Raw genomic sequence first — 17499 nt, forward strand, 5'->3', positions numbered from 1 at the left:
TGAGCTAGACAGCAGGAATTCTACCCTCTCTGAACTATTGCAGGAGCAAAGTAACCCAGGTATTTACTCAGCAAGTTATGCATACATGACAACTGCTATATTATACATGATCATAGGGCCCCGACATCCCCTGGTTCGGGCAGTGCCCCATTTGCAATCTGACAAAACATTCTTATCTCAGGAGAACTGAATGCACTGAACTCTGCAAAGGCTTTGTGTGCCTCCTTTTCTGGTCTTGAATCGGGTTATTCTGCACTTTCCTGCTGCTGTCAGTGGAGGCTGTTTGTGAATGCTTCCATAGCAAAGAAATATTTCTCCTACTTGTCTCATATTTTGCATTATTTTGCCATCCCTCCCTTCCTACTTTGGAACGCAGCCTGTGGAGAATAGCAATATTAGAAAGCTTGTGTTAAATCACTGCCAAATGAAATGTCAACAGAAGGTGTGTGCATCACTCACGTCCAATCCTGCGCTGCCTGCTCAGCATCCGGCTGACACGGTTTGGGATGCTGCCACAGAGAGCCACGGGGGTTCAGGCTGCCTCTTCCTTTGCCTTCCTTCTTAGTCACTGGGATGGCTGCTGCTCCAAGGCCCTGAGTGCCCCACGTTCTCTGAGGAAGGGAAATTCTGCCATTAGGGACACAGTATGACCATTTTCCCAAAGGGACACAAGTGCTGGGAATGTACATAAAACTCCCAAAGGATGCAAGGGAAGGAGAGTTCATCTGAGTTAACCACCAACAATGAAGTGGTTTTACTGTCTTTGATTATTATGAACCTATCAGTCAACAAACCTCTGCCATCTGAATGTGCTGCATCATTTGAATTTCCACTCCGGATACTTTCTTCAGCTATTTTCTTTTCCCTGCTAAATCTTCGTGATTTACCCCCGAGCACAAACAGCAAGTGGAGAGGGAGGAAAGGAGGATAAATTGGAGAAGCACAGGGAGAGGCCAGGGGCTATGGAACTGTCACTCAGAAAGCATGTTCTTCCCATCAGAATGACACTTCATAGGCACAGATCCCACATTCACTGGTGTAAGTGGAACCATCTGTGCCACAGATCTGCTCCAGCACTTGGTCAGGGGCCCTGACTGGCCATCCTCAGCACTGCCCCTGGGGCACAGGCTTTAAAGGGAATGGTGAGAAAGAGCTCAAAGCAATACACCCAAACATTCCTCGTCCTTTGAGGGGCTTGAACAAAATTAATGTTTCACTTCTACGCGTGAAAAATGGGCAGGAAGCAGCACACTGCATGAACACACTCATTCTTTGCAGTTTCATGTTATGTTTAAAATCATGGGGCCTCACCTCAGCTGGTGAGAATCTGGAAAGCCCTCCTGGGCTGTGTGGATGTCTGCCAGCTGCAGACAGGCTCCTTCCACTGCTGCTCTCTGCTTTTCGCCTCTCTGCTCGTTGATCCGCGGAGAGAACGCAACCAGAGCCCAGGGCATGGCAAAGAATCAAATAAAACTGTATCAAACATTAGATTACAACAAGAGAACGAACATGTCTGAGTGTGAACATATTGATGGATGAAATGGGTGCATACCAGGGCGATATATTTCTTTCAACACAGAGGTCCAAGGAAATTTTTTGAGTTGCCAAACTATTTTCTTTGCCAATGGTCATTTAAATAGGATGGTGCAATTGATACTCTGAGCTTGAATAATTATTTCTGGATTTCTTTTTTTTTCTTTGTTTTGAGGAACATATGGTTATAAAAATGCTTTAAAAATAATTTAAATATTCTTCTGAAATGAATATTTAAAAATCAGTGGGATGAGCCTTGTCACTCTCCAGCATCCCTCCAGAGAGTGACAGAGTGTCTGAGCCCATCCACATGCCTCACTAACAAATGCAGCATATGAAAAAATAGCTAAACCAAGGCAAATTATCAGCAGACATAATTTTGAAATGCACAGATTTTAAGATAACAGGTTTGAATGAAGTTTAGGTACAGCCATGCTCAAGGAAAAGTCGTGGAGTTTTTTTTCAAGTTGCAGATGTGTGAGTGCTGATAAAAGGTGAAAAAAAATTCCCATCTCAATATGAAAAGACTAAGTATTGTTTTCCACATTCCACTTATCAATCAAAATTTAAGTGATTCGCCTCATTCTTCCCCCTCTTTGTGTTGCAAGAAAAATGACTGTAGACTCAGAAAACATTGATAACGCTATAAAGATAAGTCAGACAAACAAGGAAAGAGAGAGGACATTTATATTTTTAAATCACTGCCTCTATGAAATGTTCTGGTACACTTACAGGTCACAAATCCTGGAGGCTGGATCGTCATCAGTGTGAAACACGTCAAAGTTGGTCCAGCCTTGGCAGCTCCATCCCTGCTCCCAGAGCCGAGGGCTGCGGCTGCCAGGCAGTGCCTGGAATGGCACCAGCTGCATTTCAGCACTACATTTGAGATGCCTCATGCTCCAGCCACAGCAGGCACTGAAAAGTCATTTTTTCCTTCATTCCATCCTTGGCTGAAGATATAAGGCCACTTCTGTTCGTGGCAAGAGTGTAAAAATAAGAGTCCACCAAAGCAGGACTGAGTCTGTGCTTGCATCTGATGCTTTCAGTGCCTCTTTCCAGGTTAAAAACCAAGCTTTCCCTGCATGACTGGGGGACAGTTTTTAAGACAAACCATTTTTTTGACTATTTTGAAGCTGCTCAGGCAGCTCAAGGTGAGTAAGAAAGCCCCAGGGCTCAGCAGCACCCTGCACCTGAGCAGGGACGGAGCAGCAGGCTGAGCAGCACTGAAGCATCTGTCACCCACACAGAGATTGCTGCTCTTTGCAGTTTGGCAAGCACTGAGCTCCTAAGGTGCCTGGGGACTTGTTTACTGGAGAGGATGGACCAGATGCCATCCAGTGGTCCCTTCCAACTTTAACTATTCTGTCATTTCTTGCGGTTTCCCACCACAGTAACACCCATCCATCCATCCATCCATCCATCCATCCATCCATCCATCCATCCATCCATCCATCCATCCCTCCCTCTGTGTCCAAGCAGGCACCCAGCTCAGTCCATTGTGCCTTGAAACCACCTTTCAAGTCTCTTAATGGCACTTGAAGTCTGGTATTGTTCTACCTCTCTCCTAAGCCACAAAAGTTCAGTGTTCCCTCTTGAATGTGCTTGCCTTTGCCTGAGCATTGCCTCCTCATCAGAGAATTGTTTAGGTTGGAAAAGACCTTTAAGATCACCAAGTCCAAACGCTGCCAAGGCCACCACTAAACCATGTCCTGAAACACCACCTCTATACATCTTTTAAACCTCTCTAGGGTCAGTGACTCAACCACTTCCCTGAGCAGCCTCTTCCAGTGCTTGACAACCTTTTCCATGGATAATTTTTTCTAACATCTGATCTAAAGCTCCCCTGATGCAACTTGAGGCCATTTCCAAAACAAAGCAGAAAGAAACCATCTAAGTTACACACACAGTAAGTAAACGTGGAACAGCTGAAAAACAACTCCAGGACACAGAAAACCACGCTGTCCCTGAGAAGGTTGCCCTATTTTTATGGTTATATTGCTTCATAAAACACCCCCTGAGCCTGGGGGATATTTAAACTCCAATGTCAGGCTCTTCCCATTTCCTGGCCCAGTTTTAGTGATTTATTCCATCATATACTTCAACATGAAACCTACTGGTGAGTCCTGCATGGAAACCCCTGTCCTCTAACCCCTCTGGCTACTTCTTTGGATGGCTCTGACTCAATCTCAGCTTCGTGCCTCCTTGAATCCTTGTTTGCCTTTGGTGTCACCGGACAATGAGCTCCACAGAGGAGCCTTTGGCTGTGCCAAGATAATGCCATTGAGTTGGCTCCTGACAGCTTTACTGCAAAGGTTTGCAAAAACCAGTGGTCAGAGCACAGTCCAAGTGAAAGGCTGCCAAAGTCCACAAGAAAAAAATATTCAGGTCTTATCCCTGAGGATAAGCAAGTAACACTTAAACAAGAGTAAAACAGCATGTTCTGCAGAAACACCTGAGCAGAAAATGGCAAAAAGGTTATATAAACCAAAAAGAACGTTTACTTTAGGACACAGACCCAAGAAAAGTACAATAAGCCATTGTTAGTTACAAACCATCCTGAAAATGGACACTAATGGCACAGAGGTACTGTGGCCTCATTCCCTGGTACAATACCCCCAGAACCTCCAAGTCAGGAACATTTGCCTTCAGCCTATTCTTCTAGCCTGACAATTCAAAGAGTGACTTTCCAAACTGATCCAAATAATTGTGTTATTCTCTGGTGAACTACAATGGGACATTGAATCAGGGAGGCACTAAGTGCAGTCCAGAAGAATCCCTGAAATATTAGCCTTGCAATAGCTCTGGTGACCTCGTGCGGAGGCAGTGGCAGTGGCAGAGCCAGCAGATGAAGGGCAGCCCCAGGGTGCCCCTGCCTCCCTGCCATCCACACAGACCACCAAAATGACAATAATTATGTCACCAGGTCCTGAGCAACTTGGCCTCAAAAAAGTAGGCAAAATGACTATCAGGCAGGGTTTCTTTCCTATGACTTGTTATGTATTTGGGTAAAAGCAGTCACAAGTGAAGCTGTGCATCTTTTTATTTCCTGAATGACTTTAGAAAGCAGCTCAGTGATGCACCAGGGCTGTCACCCACCTCAGAAGGGATCACTGCCCACCAGTCCTGGAGATATTCTATTTCATTAATAAATTATTTCATGAGTGGACACTTCTGCTGTCTGTGACCCTGAATGGAGCTCGAGATTCTCCTCCTGTAGATTACATCCTTAACTGCACTTGACATTGTGGGCAAATTCAGTGGAGGCAGGCTGGGATCCTCTTTCCTGGCAGCAGCTGCTCTCTCTGCCATGAGACAGGCTCCACAGGCAGTGGAAATGAGGACAGGGCACCTCTTGCCCAGGCAGCAAATTTCCCTTTCTAGCCCAAGCAAAAAAGTGCAAAAGAGCAAATCACCACCTACACCCTTGGCATTTCCCTGTGGAGGAGTTGGACCATGCTCTGGAGGTAAAAGTCTCCTTGTACTGACTGTAAAGAGGGGCTCTGTGGTCAGGTCACACAGAGATATCATGGTTTGATAAGATTACACTGACAAGACTGAGGAGTAAAGGACTGAGAGCTCCAAGGGGAGCCCAGGCCCTCATCAGAGGCCAGAAAATTTTATCCACATTAATTGCTAGTGGAGAACATCAACAGAAAAATAGACACCCACCACTCGAAGTACCATGACAAGGAAGGGATGGGGCAAAAGGGAAGAGATGTGGCATTGAGACAGAGGAATGTTGCCAAGTCAGTTTATTGAACAAGTGTTTCAGGAGCTAAGGAAACGAGGCAGACTGAAGGGATGTTACCAGGGAAGGTCAGCCCATGGGAAGTCACATGGAAGGGAGTTTGTCTTCCTGGGCTGAGGTCCAGCACAGACTTAGCACTCAGCCATGCGCATGAGGTTGAGAGTTGTCCTGCTTTCCCTGGTGAGAAAAGGAGAGAGGAGAATGAGACATGGCTGACACCCCTTCCCTCATTTCACTGGCCCAAGCATTGGCTTAGGGTTGACTGAAGATAAAGAGCAGTCTCAAAAACCCAAATACCCCTTTTCATTATCCTCATTTAAAGAAGGATGAATGGTTTCATTCATTTGGTACAGTCCAGTTGGTTTTGTGAAATAATTTCCACACACCCTTGTGAGCTTGTGGAACAGATTGAGTGCTGCTGAAAATCAATAAAACTCTTCTAAAGCTAATAAACAGGAGGCCAAGTACAGATCATAGAGGTGGGCCCCTCTCATTTTCCCTTACAATGCAAAAACCCTAGAAATGTCCAGTAAATGCCACAAGCAGACAAAAAGGCAGGATGAGACAGCCCTGCGCTCACAGCAGGTGCAGGAATTGATCATGAAAGGAAAGGTTTCACTCCCATACGTACACGTAGGCATTGCAGAAAAGACATCTGTTGCCGTAGGTTTTGCCATCAGAGCCACAGTGGGGCATGTATTCCATGGTGCAGATGGGAGAGACTTCTTTGAACTCCTTGCAGAGGGCCTGCACACAGAAGGTGGATATTGAGTCCCTCTGCCTGAGAGCAAACTGTGACCCCCCCAGCATAAGGAATGACACCCCACTGAGAAATGAAACTGGCTGTAACATCACCAGAACCAACTCCAAATGTCCTCCTGGCAGCAGATGGGATCTTGTACTGTTTTCTCAGTGCCACGTCCCTTCCTGCTTCATTACAGAGCAGTGGGATGGATGTTGGCTGTTTTATGAGCAGCATGAAATTCCCAAGGGATCTCCTCAGGCATGCACACCACCACCTCCTGATTTGTAGCCCAGAGCAGGAGACGATCCCCCATGAGTGTAACATAGACTGACTTTCACTCTTTATTTCCATCCTTTCGCACTCACTCTTGTAATATCCTCCTCACAGGGTCCGTTCTTTCTCTTGCCGAGGTTGGTCCGGTGCTCCCTGGAGGAAGGAGAGATCATTATTAACCACAGCCTTCCTTGTTACAGCCAGAGAGCAAGAACAAACCTCACCCCCACCGAGTCACAGAGACTTCCAGCTGAACACCAGCACTAACAAAAACATGACCTTACAGACCAGACACCGTCCCCAAGCTGCTGCACCCCTCTGTGGGTTTGAACGTGTCAAACACCAAAGCAAGGCAAGCAGCAAAACAGGGGCAGACAGACAGAATCCCTTCAGCACAAGGTTCCAGGGGGAGCCCTTGCAGACTGTTCAGCTCCCACAGAGCTGAACTGGCTGCCCCGGGGAGGCAGGGAGCACTCACATGTTGTGGGCACACAGGGTGCACTCGCTGGCGTAGGTGACGCCGTCGGTGCCGCACACGGGGTCGTAGATCATGGTGCAGGCCAGCAGCTCCCTGCCGTCCTTCAGCGTGGCCCTGTGGAACTTGCTGCAGTTCAGCTGGGGAGAACAAGGACAGCAAAGGCTCTGCCAAAGGCTCTGCTCCATGCAAGGGAGCCCCAACACATCCCCCTGCTTATGCCCCTGCCTAAATCTGCCTAAGCCAGACCCTAAAAGGATCTGCCAGACGACAAATTGTGGTTATATATTAACTCGTTCTTCATGGGAAACTAGCAATTTCCTTCCACAGCCTTCCCTGGAGAAGACTGAATCAAGGCTGGAAGGTAGACATTACTCACTGAGCTCTGCATTTATCACAATCCCCCCATACCTTACTGAACCCACCAGGATATTACAAAAGGCAGCTCAGAAATAATCTGTAAATCAAAAAGGCACGATTTATGCACTTCCTGCAAGGGGGCTGGCTGTGACCAAGGTGTTTTTCATGGCCCACAAGAATGGAGGGGGGATGTGCTGACAGGTCTTTTGTTGCAATGGGACAGTTCTGAGCGCTGGGAGCTGCCAGCAGGACTGACAGCAGTAGAAGCTGATTTACGTCAGCTGAGGAGCTGGCCTTGTGTTTCTGCACTCCCAGTTTCTCCAGTGTGAACTCTTCTTTCCTGATTTATGTATCTCACCCAGCCTGAGCACAGAGTGTACTCGGGAAACAAAGGAATGACATTTCATAGTTTGTTTGTATAGAAATGAAATATCTGACTCGGGATGTTGACTCTTTCAAACACATGCTAATGAGATGGCTTTGTTCTTCTATTCCCCAGTGGGAGTAAATGGTTTAGAACTGGCCAAATATAGTTAATCTGGTATTTTTACATGATTCATGCTGGTGTATATTGGATTACACTGCATTTACCAAAACAAAAACCAAACCAACAAACAAACAACCCACCAAAACCCAGAGGTGGGTTTGAATCCCCTGATACCTTAGGTATCAGCATCCAAAACACAGGCAATTTTCTAATCTTTGCAGAACATCCTTTTGTAAAACACAAGCATTGAGAAAGCATCGGGTTCCCTAGGCCTCTGCATCCCCTGCCCATATTGCCAAAACATTCTGCTAAGTTCCTGCAGCAGCTATGACAGAGTGCTGTGGGAAAAGGATTCTCCGTGTAAAGCCTTAAATCATTTATCATCTACCTGTCTCACAGCTCAATCCTCACCTGTTCTCTCCTCTTTCTTTCCCTGACTGTGTGCAGGAAAGGCACAGTGCTCCTGCTGAAGGGAGGGCAGCACAAGCATGACCCTCGTGGAGGCCACACCACCCAAACCACCCAGATTTTGCTCAGGTTGTCACCTGCACAAACTCATCTTTTCCTTCAGGTGTCACTTACCTGGGGAGCTTCTTCCACGCACTTTCCATCGTGCTTCTTGGCAACCTGGGTTCCGTATTCCCTGGAAGAGGAAAATCAGAGTTAAAAAGGCCCATCAGGTGCCTCTGTGGGGCTCTGGGGGGTGGCCTGCAGGGCTCACATGTTGTGGGCACACAGGGCGCAGTCGTTGCTGTAGGTGACGCCGTCGGTGCCGCAGATCTCGCGCAGGATGAAGGGACAGGCCCCGATGGCCTCGCCCGCCTTGGCGCCGCTCAGGTACGTGCTGCAGTCAACCTGGGCAGACACAACAGCAACGCTGGGTCAGGGTCCCAGCTGCACCCTGATCCTCTGGATTTTAGAGGTCTTTGTCAGGGGAAAGCCAGAGGGCTCTTGAAGTTCAGGCTTGAGTTAGAAATTAATTATGTAATTGTAGTTTGGTATTTTCTGCTAGAGGGAACAGCTGGTAAAAGAGATTATTTTCCTAGCGCAGAACATACACAAATTTTAAATCCAGCGTTCATAAAATAAATCACAGAGATTGGAAAAGACCTCTAAAATCATCGAGCCCAACCATTAACACAGAACCCCCATGGTTCACCACCAAACCATGTCCCCAGGTGCCATAACCACATGCCCTTTGAACAACTCCAAAAAATAGTGATTCCACCAATTCTCTGGTCAGCCTATTCCAATTACTGACAAGACTTCCACTGAAGATTTTTTCCTAATTTCTAAACTGAACATCTCCTAACTCAGCCTGAGGGATCTGATTTAAAGTGTTTGACAGTGAGTGCAGCTTGACATATTTTACTATATCCAAGATTTTGTTTCAGCATTTCCGAGAGCAACAAGAACTGTTTCCCCAAGCCTCTGTTGCAAAAATATTTACAATATATATAATCTGATGGTTTAAATATTTGAGGATCAATAGAGAAACACCTATTGGAAATCAGTTTGCATTAGCTAAGCATCACTGACACTTCACTGTCATTTTGCACAGTCTCCCCAATGCAGTGTCTCTTATTATCCATATTTCCCATGAGGTCCAAGAACAAATTAAAGCAAAGACCACATTTTAACAACGTGCCTTTTCTACAGAAAATATATTGCAGTCCCTCAGGATGCATGAAATTATTTTTGGTGCTTCAGAGCTGCTCTGCATAAGCAGAATAAATGTGTTGAGATATTATCAGCACATATTGTTACTGTGCAGGATAATAAAGCTATTTCTGTACACACACCTGAGAGCAGATTTGTCCTGGCTGACCAGAGCACAAGGATTTTTTTAACCTGCCTGTCTAGCGCAGTGGAACTCCTAGCACTGAATAAATACTCAGACATCTAACACAGCCTTCTACCTCCTCTCCTACTGTGCTAAAATGGGCTACATGGTTTTTGGGCTGCCTCTGATGATTTCTGTGCAGGGATTGGCAGTACTGGGACATTTTGTTTCTCAAGTCCTGGCCTGTTCCCATCCTCTCTTTCCCTCCTGTACAGCACACTGACAGCTGTAGCAGCTGAGGAGAAGCACAGCACCAGCATGAGCCCCATGCACCACCCTCCACCCATCCCTGCGTGCACTGAGCCCAGACAGGGTCTTCCTGGAGACCACAGGGGGAGTAGGTGGTGCTTATTTTACAGCTAAAAGAACACTTACAGGAGTGCTTTCCTCCTTGCACCTTCCATCGTGGCTTTTCTTAACATCAGTCCCATGTTGTCTGAAAGGGAGAGGTTGAGGTCAGCACACTCATCTCCTGAGCCCTGGGACACCCAGGTGCCACAGAAAGCAAACCAAACCCATAACCAATGCATATGATAAAGGAGGCACCTGATTGCCTGATGAACCAGCTTCTCCCCATCATTCGAAAGCCTAATTCTAAGTGGCAACAGACCTATCAGATCTCCTCATTGTGTGCTATATAACAGCTCCATTCACTCTTTCTTCTGCCCAAATACCACAGTCCCATCCACTCTTTCCCCTGCCCAAATAGCACAGCCCTCACAGAGTGCTCAGGCTGAGAGCTGGCTCTCCCACACTCCCCCAAGGAGCAAAAAGAGCATCAGGGAACCAAATCCAGGTGACAGGGGCTTCAGGAGGTTGAAAGAGGAACGCAGATATGGTAATACCAAAAGAAAAGCCATCTGGAGCACTAACCCTGGCTTGCCCCTCCAAAGGAGAGCCCTGTGTACAATACTTACACGTTGTGGGCACAGATGCTGCAGTCGTTGTCGTAGGTGAACCCGTCTGTGCCACACACCGGGTGCAGGATCCTGGGGCACCGCACCAGGTCTTTGCCACCCTTCACCTTTCTGGCTGGGAATTTACTGCAGTCAAGCTACAAAAGAAGCAGCACCATCAAACCTGAGGAAGACCTTGTTCTCAATAAAAAAAAAACAATTCCATCACAACCTCCTGCCATGTCTCTAATGCTGGGATGCTGAGACAACAGCAGTGCTAGGACTCAATTCTTACTAAACCAGGCTTAGTCAGCTCTGCCTGAACCCTCTCACACACAGAGGGGACTGCACAGCACTACACAGTGTGTGAGGTGCCAAATCCCTGGCTTAAACACCCTGATCAGTCCCAAATACAAAGTATGTCAGAAAAGAAAAAAAATAAAAATTAAAATATGGCCCCTTTTTAGTTGTGCAGTGAAAGAACTTGGACTTTGCATTTGAAGGGCATCATCAAAAGAAGATCAAAGCCCAAACTGATCAACTTCCACATTTGTGTGTTAGCATGTCCTACGGAGCAGCTGATACATTCCAGTCAAAACTTCAGGTGAGCTCCACATTTCAGAATCTGTGCCCACCCCAAAGGATGCTGTAGGTGTGAGATTCATCATGAGAACTCTGGGCATAGCTCTCACCCAGCCCATCCACCAGAGCTGTTGGGCAAGGAGGGCCCAGAGAACACCTGCCTCAGGACAGGTGAGATCTGTAGGCATCCTGGACACAAGGAGCTGACTTAATAGACAGGTGGAGAAAGCCAGGCCTCAGGCCAGCTCACTTTCAGAGTAGATGAAAGTGAAGTAGATGAAAGTCACCTCAGAGAACCCTTCAATTGATGCAGCTAAGAGGAGTAAGACTTATATTGAACACTGACCTCAGCAGACTTCTCTCTGCATCGTCCAAGGTGCCTTTTGCCAACATGGGTCCTTTTTTCCCTAGAAGAGGGAAATAATAAAATAAATGTTTAACCTCTTGGTCAGAGTCATGTGCAAAATGAAGCAAACCATGGCTTCAGATGCTTTAAAAGGTGTTCAGAATTGCTACTTTACTCATTACCAAGCTCATCCCATCTTCTCACAACATGCAATTTAAAGCAAAATTCTGAATTGTTCCTTCCTCTGCCCAGCCCACAGCCTCATCCAAGGAGATGCCTTATGACCCTTTGTGAGCACACAGAGGGCAGCAGAAAGAAACCCAAGGAAAATCCAAAACCATCCCATTTCTAAGAGACTTAATGAAATAGGCAGGAGCAGAAATGCAGCAGGAGAGTTCTCAGGAGTGAGAAGGAGCACTCTGGGCACGGCACTCACACGTTGTGGGCGCAGATCATGCACTCGTTGTCGTACGTGGTGCCGTCTGTGCCACAGACTGGGTTCAGGTCCCTCGGACAGGACATCAAAGTTTTTCCATCTTTGGTGGTTTGTGTTCGGTACCTGGCGCAGTCAACCTGGAAAAATAAGGACAAGTCGCTCTGGAGGAGCCCTTGCTATGCAGGAAAAGTTGATTCAAATCCTTTTTGTTCTGTGTCTCAGCCTCAAATGTTTCTGTAACAGGACAAAGCACTGTTACACTGAAGCTAAATTTCCAAGCAGAAATTATATTTCTGAATATTATCCTAGTTCTCCAGGAGTCAAGAAAAAGGACTGTCTTGGAGAACAGATTCTTCAGGCACAAGAACATGTACAAAATTTTCAGCCTTGTCTCATTAAAAAAAAAATCTTGAATTTCATAAGAAACTTTTTCAACAGCAGTAAATCTGAATAATACTATTTTGGTTTGTGTTGGTTTTCTCCACACTTTTCCAGCTCTGTGATCACCTCTTACTTCAGATTCCCCCTAGTTCAGTGCAGGATTTGAAAGGATAGGAAAGAATGGTTATCTATCTGTCAGAGAATGGACTCCCTACCACCCAGAATTTTAGCCCTGAAATACAGAAGCTTCTCCTTCTGAGGCATCAGACTGTTGGCCTCAGACAAAGATACAATAAACTGTGCTCTATAAATATTTATGGTTAGTGCTCTTACGAGTCTCACTCCATCTGTGAATACAACCAGCATGGGAGTTTTGAATCCCTGCTGCTGAGGGTGGAAATGCTTGTGGTCTCCAGAGAGAAAACCGCCAACCTGCACAGCGTGTTGGCAAGAGAAATCTGCCCCTCCACCTTCTCCTGGGGACACAAGTCAGCTCCTCATCCCATACCCATCTCCTTCCCCTTTCCTCAGTGGAAAACCCTTGGTGTGGTGAGCAGGGGTGACCTCTCTGGAGCAGGGAGGATGCCAAATCCACCCCCACCATGCAGAAAAGCAAATAATGGACAGGGATCCTTGTCCTATGGACCTTTTCCAGCTTTCTAGTGAAATCTGTAACATCCCCAGGATTTTATCAGCAGCCCTAAGAGGTGGATTTTTGACTTCTCTTGCACTTACAGCAACAGATTCCTTGCAGGGCCCTTCATGCATTTTGGTAACGTTGGTGTCGTGTTCTCTGGAAGGAAGAAAAACTTCAATTAAGGAGCATTGAGAATAATTTTCCCCATGATACTGCAGGCACTGGGACAACAAAGCAGGGTCCACCCTCCCTGTGGGACTTTACAGCTGCCTGAATTCTCTGAATGTGCCCTACAGGTGTCAGCTGCTAATGTACAGTATTCCCATCTCCCATGGGAATTAAGTGTTCGGAATAATCAGGTGTTACAAGCAACTCTTTGATCTGCTCGTGTCTCTGCTCTGGTTCTTTTTGTGATTCCCTTCATGAGCATGGACAAAAAAATGGGGAAGAAAATTCAAGCTGGCTGAAGAATCACAAGAAGTCAGCAGCAAGGAGACCTACAGAGACACCTGCCTTAAATCTGGTGTTTTACAGAAGTACTTCTGAGAGCCTCAACTTGCTGATTATCCAGAAGGACATTCCATGCACAAGACTTACGCGTTGTAGGCACAGATCCCACAGTCGTTGTCATAAGTGAAGCTGTCTGAGCCACAGACTGGTTTCATTATCCTTGGGCACGCTACAATGACGTGATCATCTGCTACAATTCTATGGTAACGAGTGCAGTTAACCTGTAAAAATAGCAGGCATAGAGAAAAAAACCCCACTTTTTTGATATAAAGATATAACACTCTTACACAGTCTTCTCACTCTCCCTCAGCCCTCGGGGGCAAATCCAGCATCAAACCAATTTCACCATCAGAAGCACAAACCAGAAATTCTGTGGGAATTCTCTCCCAGTGAAAAAAAAATGGGGTATTAAGAAGGACTGTGATTTGGGTTTTGTGAGGTCCTTCACAGGATCCTGCTGGAGGTATCCAGGTGGTGAGATCCAACCTTCAGCCAATGTATTAGTTTTATTTTATTCCTGATTAGACAGCTTTGAAGTCTGAAGTAGAAACGAACGGAGAGGTAGCATCAGATAACCTAAAACAAGCCTCTCAGCTTTGGTTACCACCAGATTTTATTTTGGGCTGTGCAGACCAGCTGTGCACATTCTGTCCCACTTCTGCATGGTGTTTGAGTTGTCCCCATTACAGATTTTGTCTTACCATGATGGGTTTTGGGTCGCATTCTCCATCGTGTTCCTTCTCCACGCTGTCACCGTGTTCCCTGGAAGAGAGGGAGGAAAGCAGACCTGAGCCAGGGATCAAGGAACAGCCTCACCTCGAGGCTGGTGGTGTCACCCAGCTGCAAAGGCACACACTCCTCATCCTTGGGGAACAAAGCTGCCACCCCTGCCTGGACCCCCTGCCCCAGTGGGGCTCCCAGCAGGACTCACGCGTTGTGGAGGCAGATCCCGCAGTCATTGCTGTAGGTCTTGCCATCGGTGCCACACACTGGTTTCAAGTCCCTTGGGCAAGCTACCCATGACCTCCCATCCTTGGTAATGCCACTGCTGTAGTGGCTGCAGTCAAGCTGTGGAAACAGCCCAGAATCAGCCCCGATTTTGGCTCCCTCACGGAATGAAACCCCCCCAGCATCCTCCCACCACCGCTGTGCCTGCAGCTGCTGCTGGGAGGAAAATCAGAGGCGTTACTGGGAACCTGCTCAGGCATCAGGAGGAGGGAATCTTCCCTGCAGAACTTTCTGATTATGCACTTCTGCCGGGGTGCAGGGAGGCAGGGTGGCTGTGGGTGAGACGGTGCCTAATGAAGGCAGGGGTAATTGGGAGCCCAGGATCCTCCCAGATCGTGCTGCACTCCGGAGAGCTCCGGGAGCTCTCGCAGCTGCGTGGGAGGAACCTGCAGACAAATCCAGGCTCAGGCCCTGCTGGTTTTCTCTCTGTGGAATAGGTACAGGAATTCGTGCAGGGAGTTCTTTGCACCTTGCTGTATGGAAGCAATTATCAGAGCCACAGTGTTTGATGTTTTCGAGCGTGTCATCCTAAGACAGTTTTCCTCACGAGGAGACAAACTGCTGCCTTTGGCTGGGAGCAAATAAATTATGTCTAAGAGTTAATATAATAAGAATGTACAATTACTGCTTGTTTTTCATTTTATTTAATGGACCAAAAATATTGCAAAAAATGGGGATCTTTTACTTTCTCGTGAAATTGGGAATGTTGTTCAACCATGCACGGAGAAATATTATTTTAACAGAACAGATTCCATTAGATTTAACCCTGTTTTCTGCTTTACCAGAAGCCTGAACAGAACATAATAAATAAATCTGTAGCTCACCTGAACTCCAAAAGCAGTACCTGAAATAAAAAAATGGAGACAGAAAAAAAATTCAGAATTATTAACATGCAGAGAACACATATGTAAATATCTTCATGAAATAAGTTAATTTGGTGATTAGTCAACACTAATTTATTTTGTCTAGGAAAATGTGGAGTTTAACATTATTAACATTAAAAGTTACTAAGTTCCATTGCATTTCTGAAGGGAAATAAATATTGTGAGAACACATATATTTATCCAACCCTAAAATGTCAAGGTAAGTAATACAGGTATTTTCAGTTCTATACTCTTGGATTTTAACCTCTTCTAAGAGACTTTTTTGTTTGACTTTCAAAAGTTTGGACACGCATGTAAAAGATAATTATTGCCACCATCACTGTCCATCTCCGAATACATCATTCTTAGGTACCAGGAGTAGCACAATAAACTCCCAGTGCAATCCCAGAGGTTAAAGTTTGCATTTATATTGCTCACATGGGTAATAATGCCATTTTTTACAGTTATATTTTGCCTTTATACACGGGGTACCACTTGCAGGCCCCTACCCCGCACTAGAACTGCTCCTACAAACCAAGAAGACAACAGCTGTATGATGTTTGCTGTAACCTCAGTCTTGAAACCTAATTTCTTTGCTGTGCTCTCTCAGGAATGCTATTTCTCCATGGAACAGGGTTCTCCTCCATTTTGCAAGACCCAAAGGCTTCTACAGAAATGAAAACTCAACTCTGACTCAGCCAGATCGATCTTTGCAGTACCCCCAGTGAATACTCACCCAAGCAGCAGCAAAGGGCAAGAGCTGCCCTCACCAAAACTCCTGTCACCTTCATGGCAGCCAGGGACACCCCTCCAGTGCAGCCTGCCTGCTCTCTGTGCGGGAGAGGAAGATTGCAGGGAGGAGCAGGAATATATAGCACACCACGCTATCAAGTGGTCCCACCTCATTAGGTAATGCTCCCCGTCTGTCATCACCACTCAAAGCCAAAAACGTGTTTACCCAGCTCTGGATAGCTGGGTAATGATTGATACAAGTGTGTGTGCCAGGAAGGGGATTTTGTGTGGCTTGAGGTGAGTGGGGACAGTGCCAGGACCCCTCTCCTGCCCACTCTGCCCAAACCAATTTCACTACCAGGCTGCAGCACATCGTGGGCTCACATCTCCCCTGTGCCTACCTAAATGCAAGCAGGGCTTTCTCCTCATCTATAATTTTCAACTGAGCTGCCAACTGATAGCCAAACCCCCTGTTATTTAACCTCAGAGCCTGATTTTGTGCTCTTCACTGCTGTATTCCAGCCCAGTTTGAGCCCAGAAGGTCACCCTGTGCTCTGCAGGAGGAATCCTGCTCTTCTCCTGTTTAAAAAACTCAACAGTGCTCTGCTGTACGTGCCAACTTCTCCTGTAATACAGCAAGGAGCAAAATTACTAAGTTTGGTCCTAAAAATCCATTTTTTGGGCTGTTCACTGGTAACTCCCATGGCACCTTCTGCTCATCTGCTGCCACCTCCCCCATGGCCAGTCCCTGACCCACCTTACTGAGCCTGACACCATCCCCCAGGGCAGCAGGCCAAATGCCTTTAATGTCTGCACAGACTAGATGTACTGTACTTCCTTTACCTAGGAAGTCAGCCAAGTTTGCAAAGATTGGTATTAGCCCACGCACGGTTTGCTTCCTGAAAATTCACTGTGTACGTTATCTCTTTACGCTCTGTATCTTTCCTTTTCTTCAAATATCTCCTCAAGGTTTGCTCACTATTCAGGTAATGGAACTTAGATTGGCCCTGAACACTTTTTTTTGTCCTCTATGCAAGGAATTTCTTGGCAATTCTTTGGATTAATCTCAATTGTAGACTTCTCAGTTGGAATCCTAAATTTTCCAAATCTCTCACTAACTTTTCGTTTTTTAAATTCTGTATTTGGTAATCAAAATCGTTGCTTGCAGATCTATTTTTGAAATAATTTAAACAGAGCGAGCTTGTCTTGAATCATCACCGTTTATTTTCTAAGAGAAGGACATTTCCAACATCTTTCTTGCTTGAAAAGCAAATCCACAACAACACAATTTTAGGGATTGCCTGGTGGAAAAATATTTGCTTTCATATCCAGGAGCTCTGCTAATATTAGTACTTTGCAGTGTGCATGTGCAAAACCAAAGCTTCTCCAAATGCCGACATTTCCTGCAACATTAGGAACACGAGGGATCCTGTTCATATTCCTCATTTTCATTCCTTCCCCTTGATGTTCTGCCCTGTGTTTCCTGACCTTTCCCTTATCTCAGTTCCACCAAATGTCCATGACTCCAGACCTTTGGATCGATGCAGACCTTGTCTACAAGGACCCCTTCTCATCCCGATTACAATATCCATCTCCCAGGGCTCATTCCAGCCAAGGCCACGATCCATTAATGCCTCCTGGCAG

General features: G+C 46.2%; 1 protein-coding gene and 1 long non-coding RNA gene across 2 annotated transcripts; both read right to left on the reverse strand.

Annotated features, from left to right (window-relative positions):
* Positions 1–463: 463 nt before the first annotated feature.
* LOC134559233 (uncharacterized) lies at positions 464–2492 on the reverse strand. The gene is made up of 3 exons (XR_010082490.1): positions 2266–2492; positions 1312–1409; positions 464–611 (listed from the first exon to the last, which is right to left on the reverse strand). It is a non-coding gene; the product is annotated as an uncharacterized LOC134559233 (long non-coding RNA).
* Positions 2493–5270: 2778 nt separating this feature from the next.
* Positions 5271–15999, reverse strand: LOC134559039 (ovoinhibitor-like). The gene is made up of 16 exons (XM_063413498.1): positions 15860–15999; positions 15085–15104; positions 14184–14320; positions 13954–14014; positions 13340–13473; positions 12841–12898; positions 11725–11861; positions 11289–11349; positions 10382–10518; positions 9840–9900; positions 8343–8476; positions 8204–8264; positions 6778–6914; positions 6392–6452; positions 5913–6028; positions 5271–5458 (listed from the first exon to the last, which is right to left on the reverse strand). Exons 1-16 carry the CDS (start codon positions 15912–15914, stop codon positions 5413–5415), a joined length of 1416 nt encoding a protein of 471 aa, XP_063269568.1. The 5' UTR covers positions 15915–15999; the 3' UTR covers positions 5271–5412.
* Between the last annotated feature and the right edge of the window lie 1500 nt (positions 16000–17499).

This window comes from Prinia subflava, chromosome 16, assembly GCF_021018805.1.
Source record: "Prinia subflava isolate CZ2003 ecotype Zambia chromosome 16, Cam_Psub_1.2, whole genome shotgun sequence".
Classification (NCBI taxonomy): domain Eukaryota; kingdom Metazoa; phylum Chordata; class Aves; order Passeriformes; family Cisticolidae; genus Prinia; species Prinia subflava.

What these genes read in the sequence shown, in the direction of transcription:
- LOC134559039 (XM_063413498.1), bottom strand. Translation starts at nt 15,914, where the DNA reads ATGAAGGTGACAGGAGTTTTGGTGAGGGCAGCTCTTGCCCTTTGCTGC. An exon ending in ATGATCTGCGCCCACAACGT is followed by an intron (nt 11,350 to 11,724) that starts GTGAGTGCCGTG and finishes TCCCTCTTCTAG; the next exon opens with GGAAAAAAGGACCCATGTTG. An exon ending in GCGTGGAAGAAGCTCCCCAG is followed by an intron (nt 6,915 to 8,203) that starts GTAAGTGACACC and finishes TGTTCTCCCCAG; the next exon opens with CTGAACTGCAGCAAGTTCCA.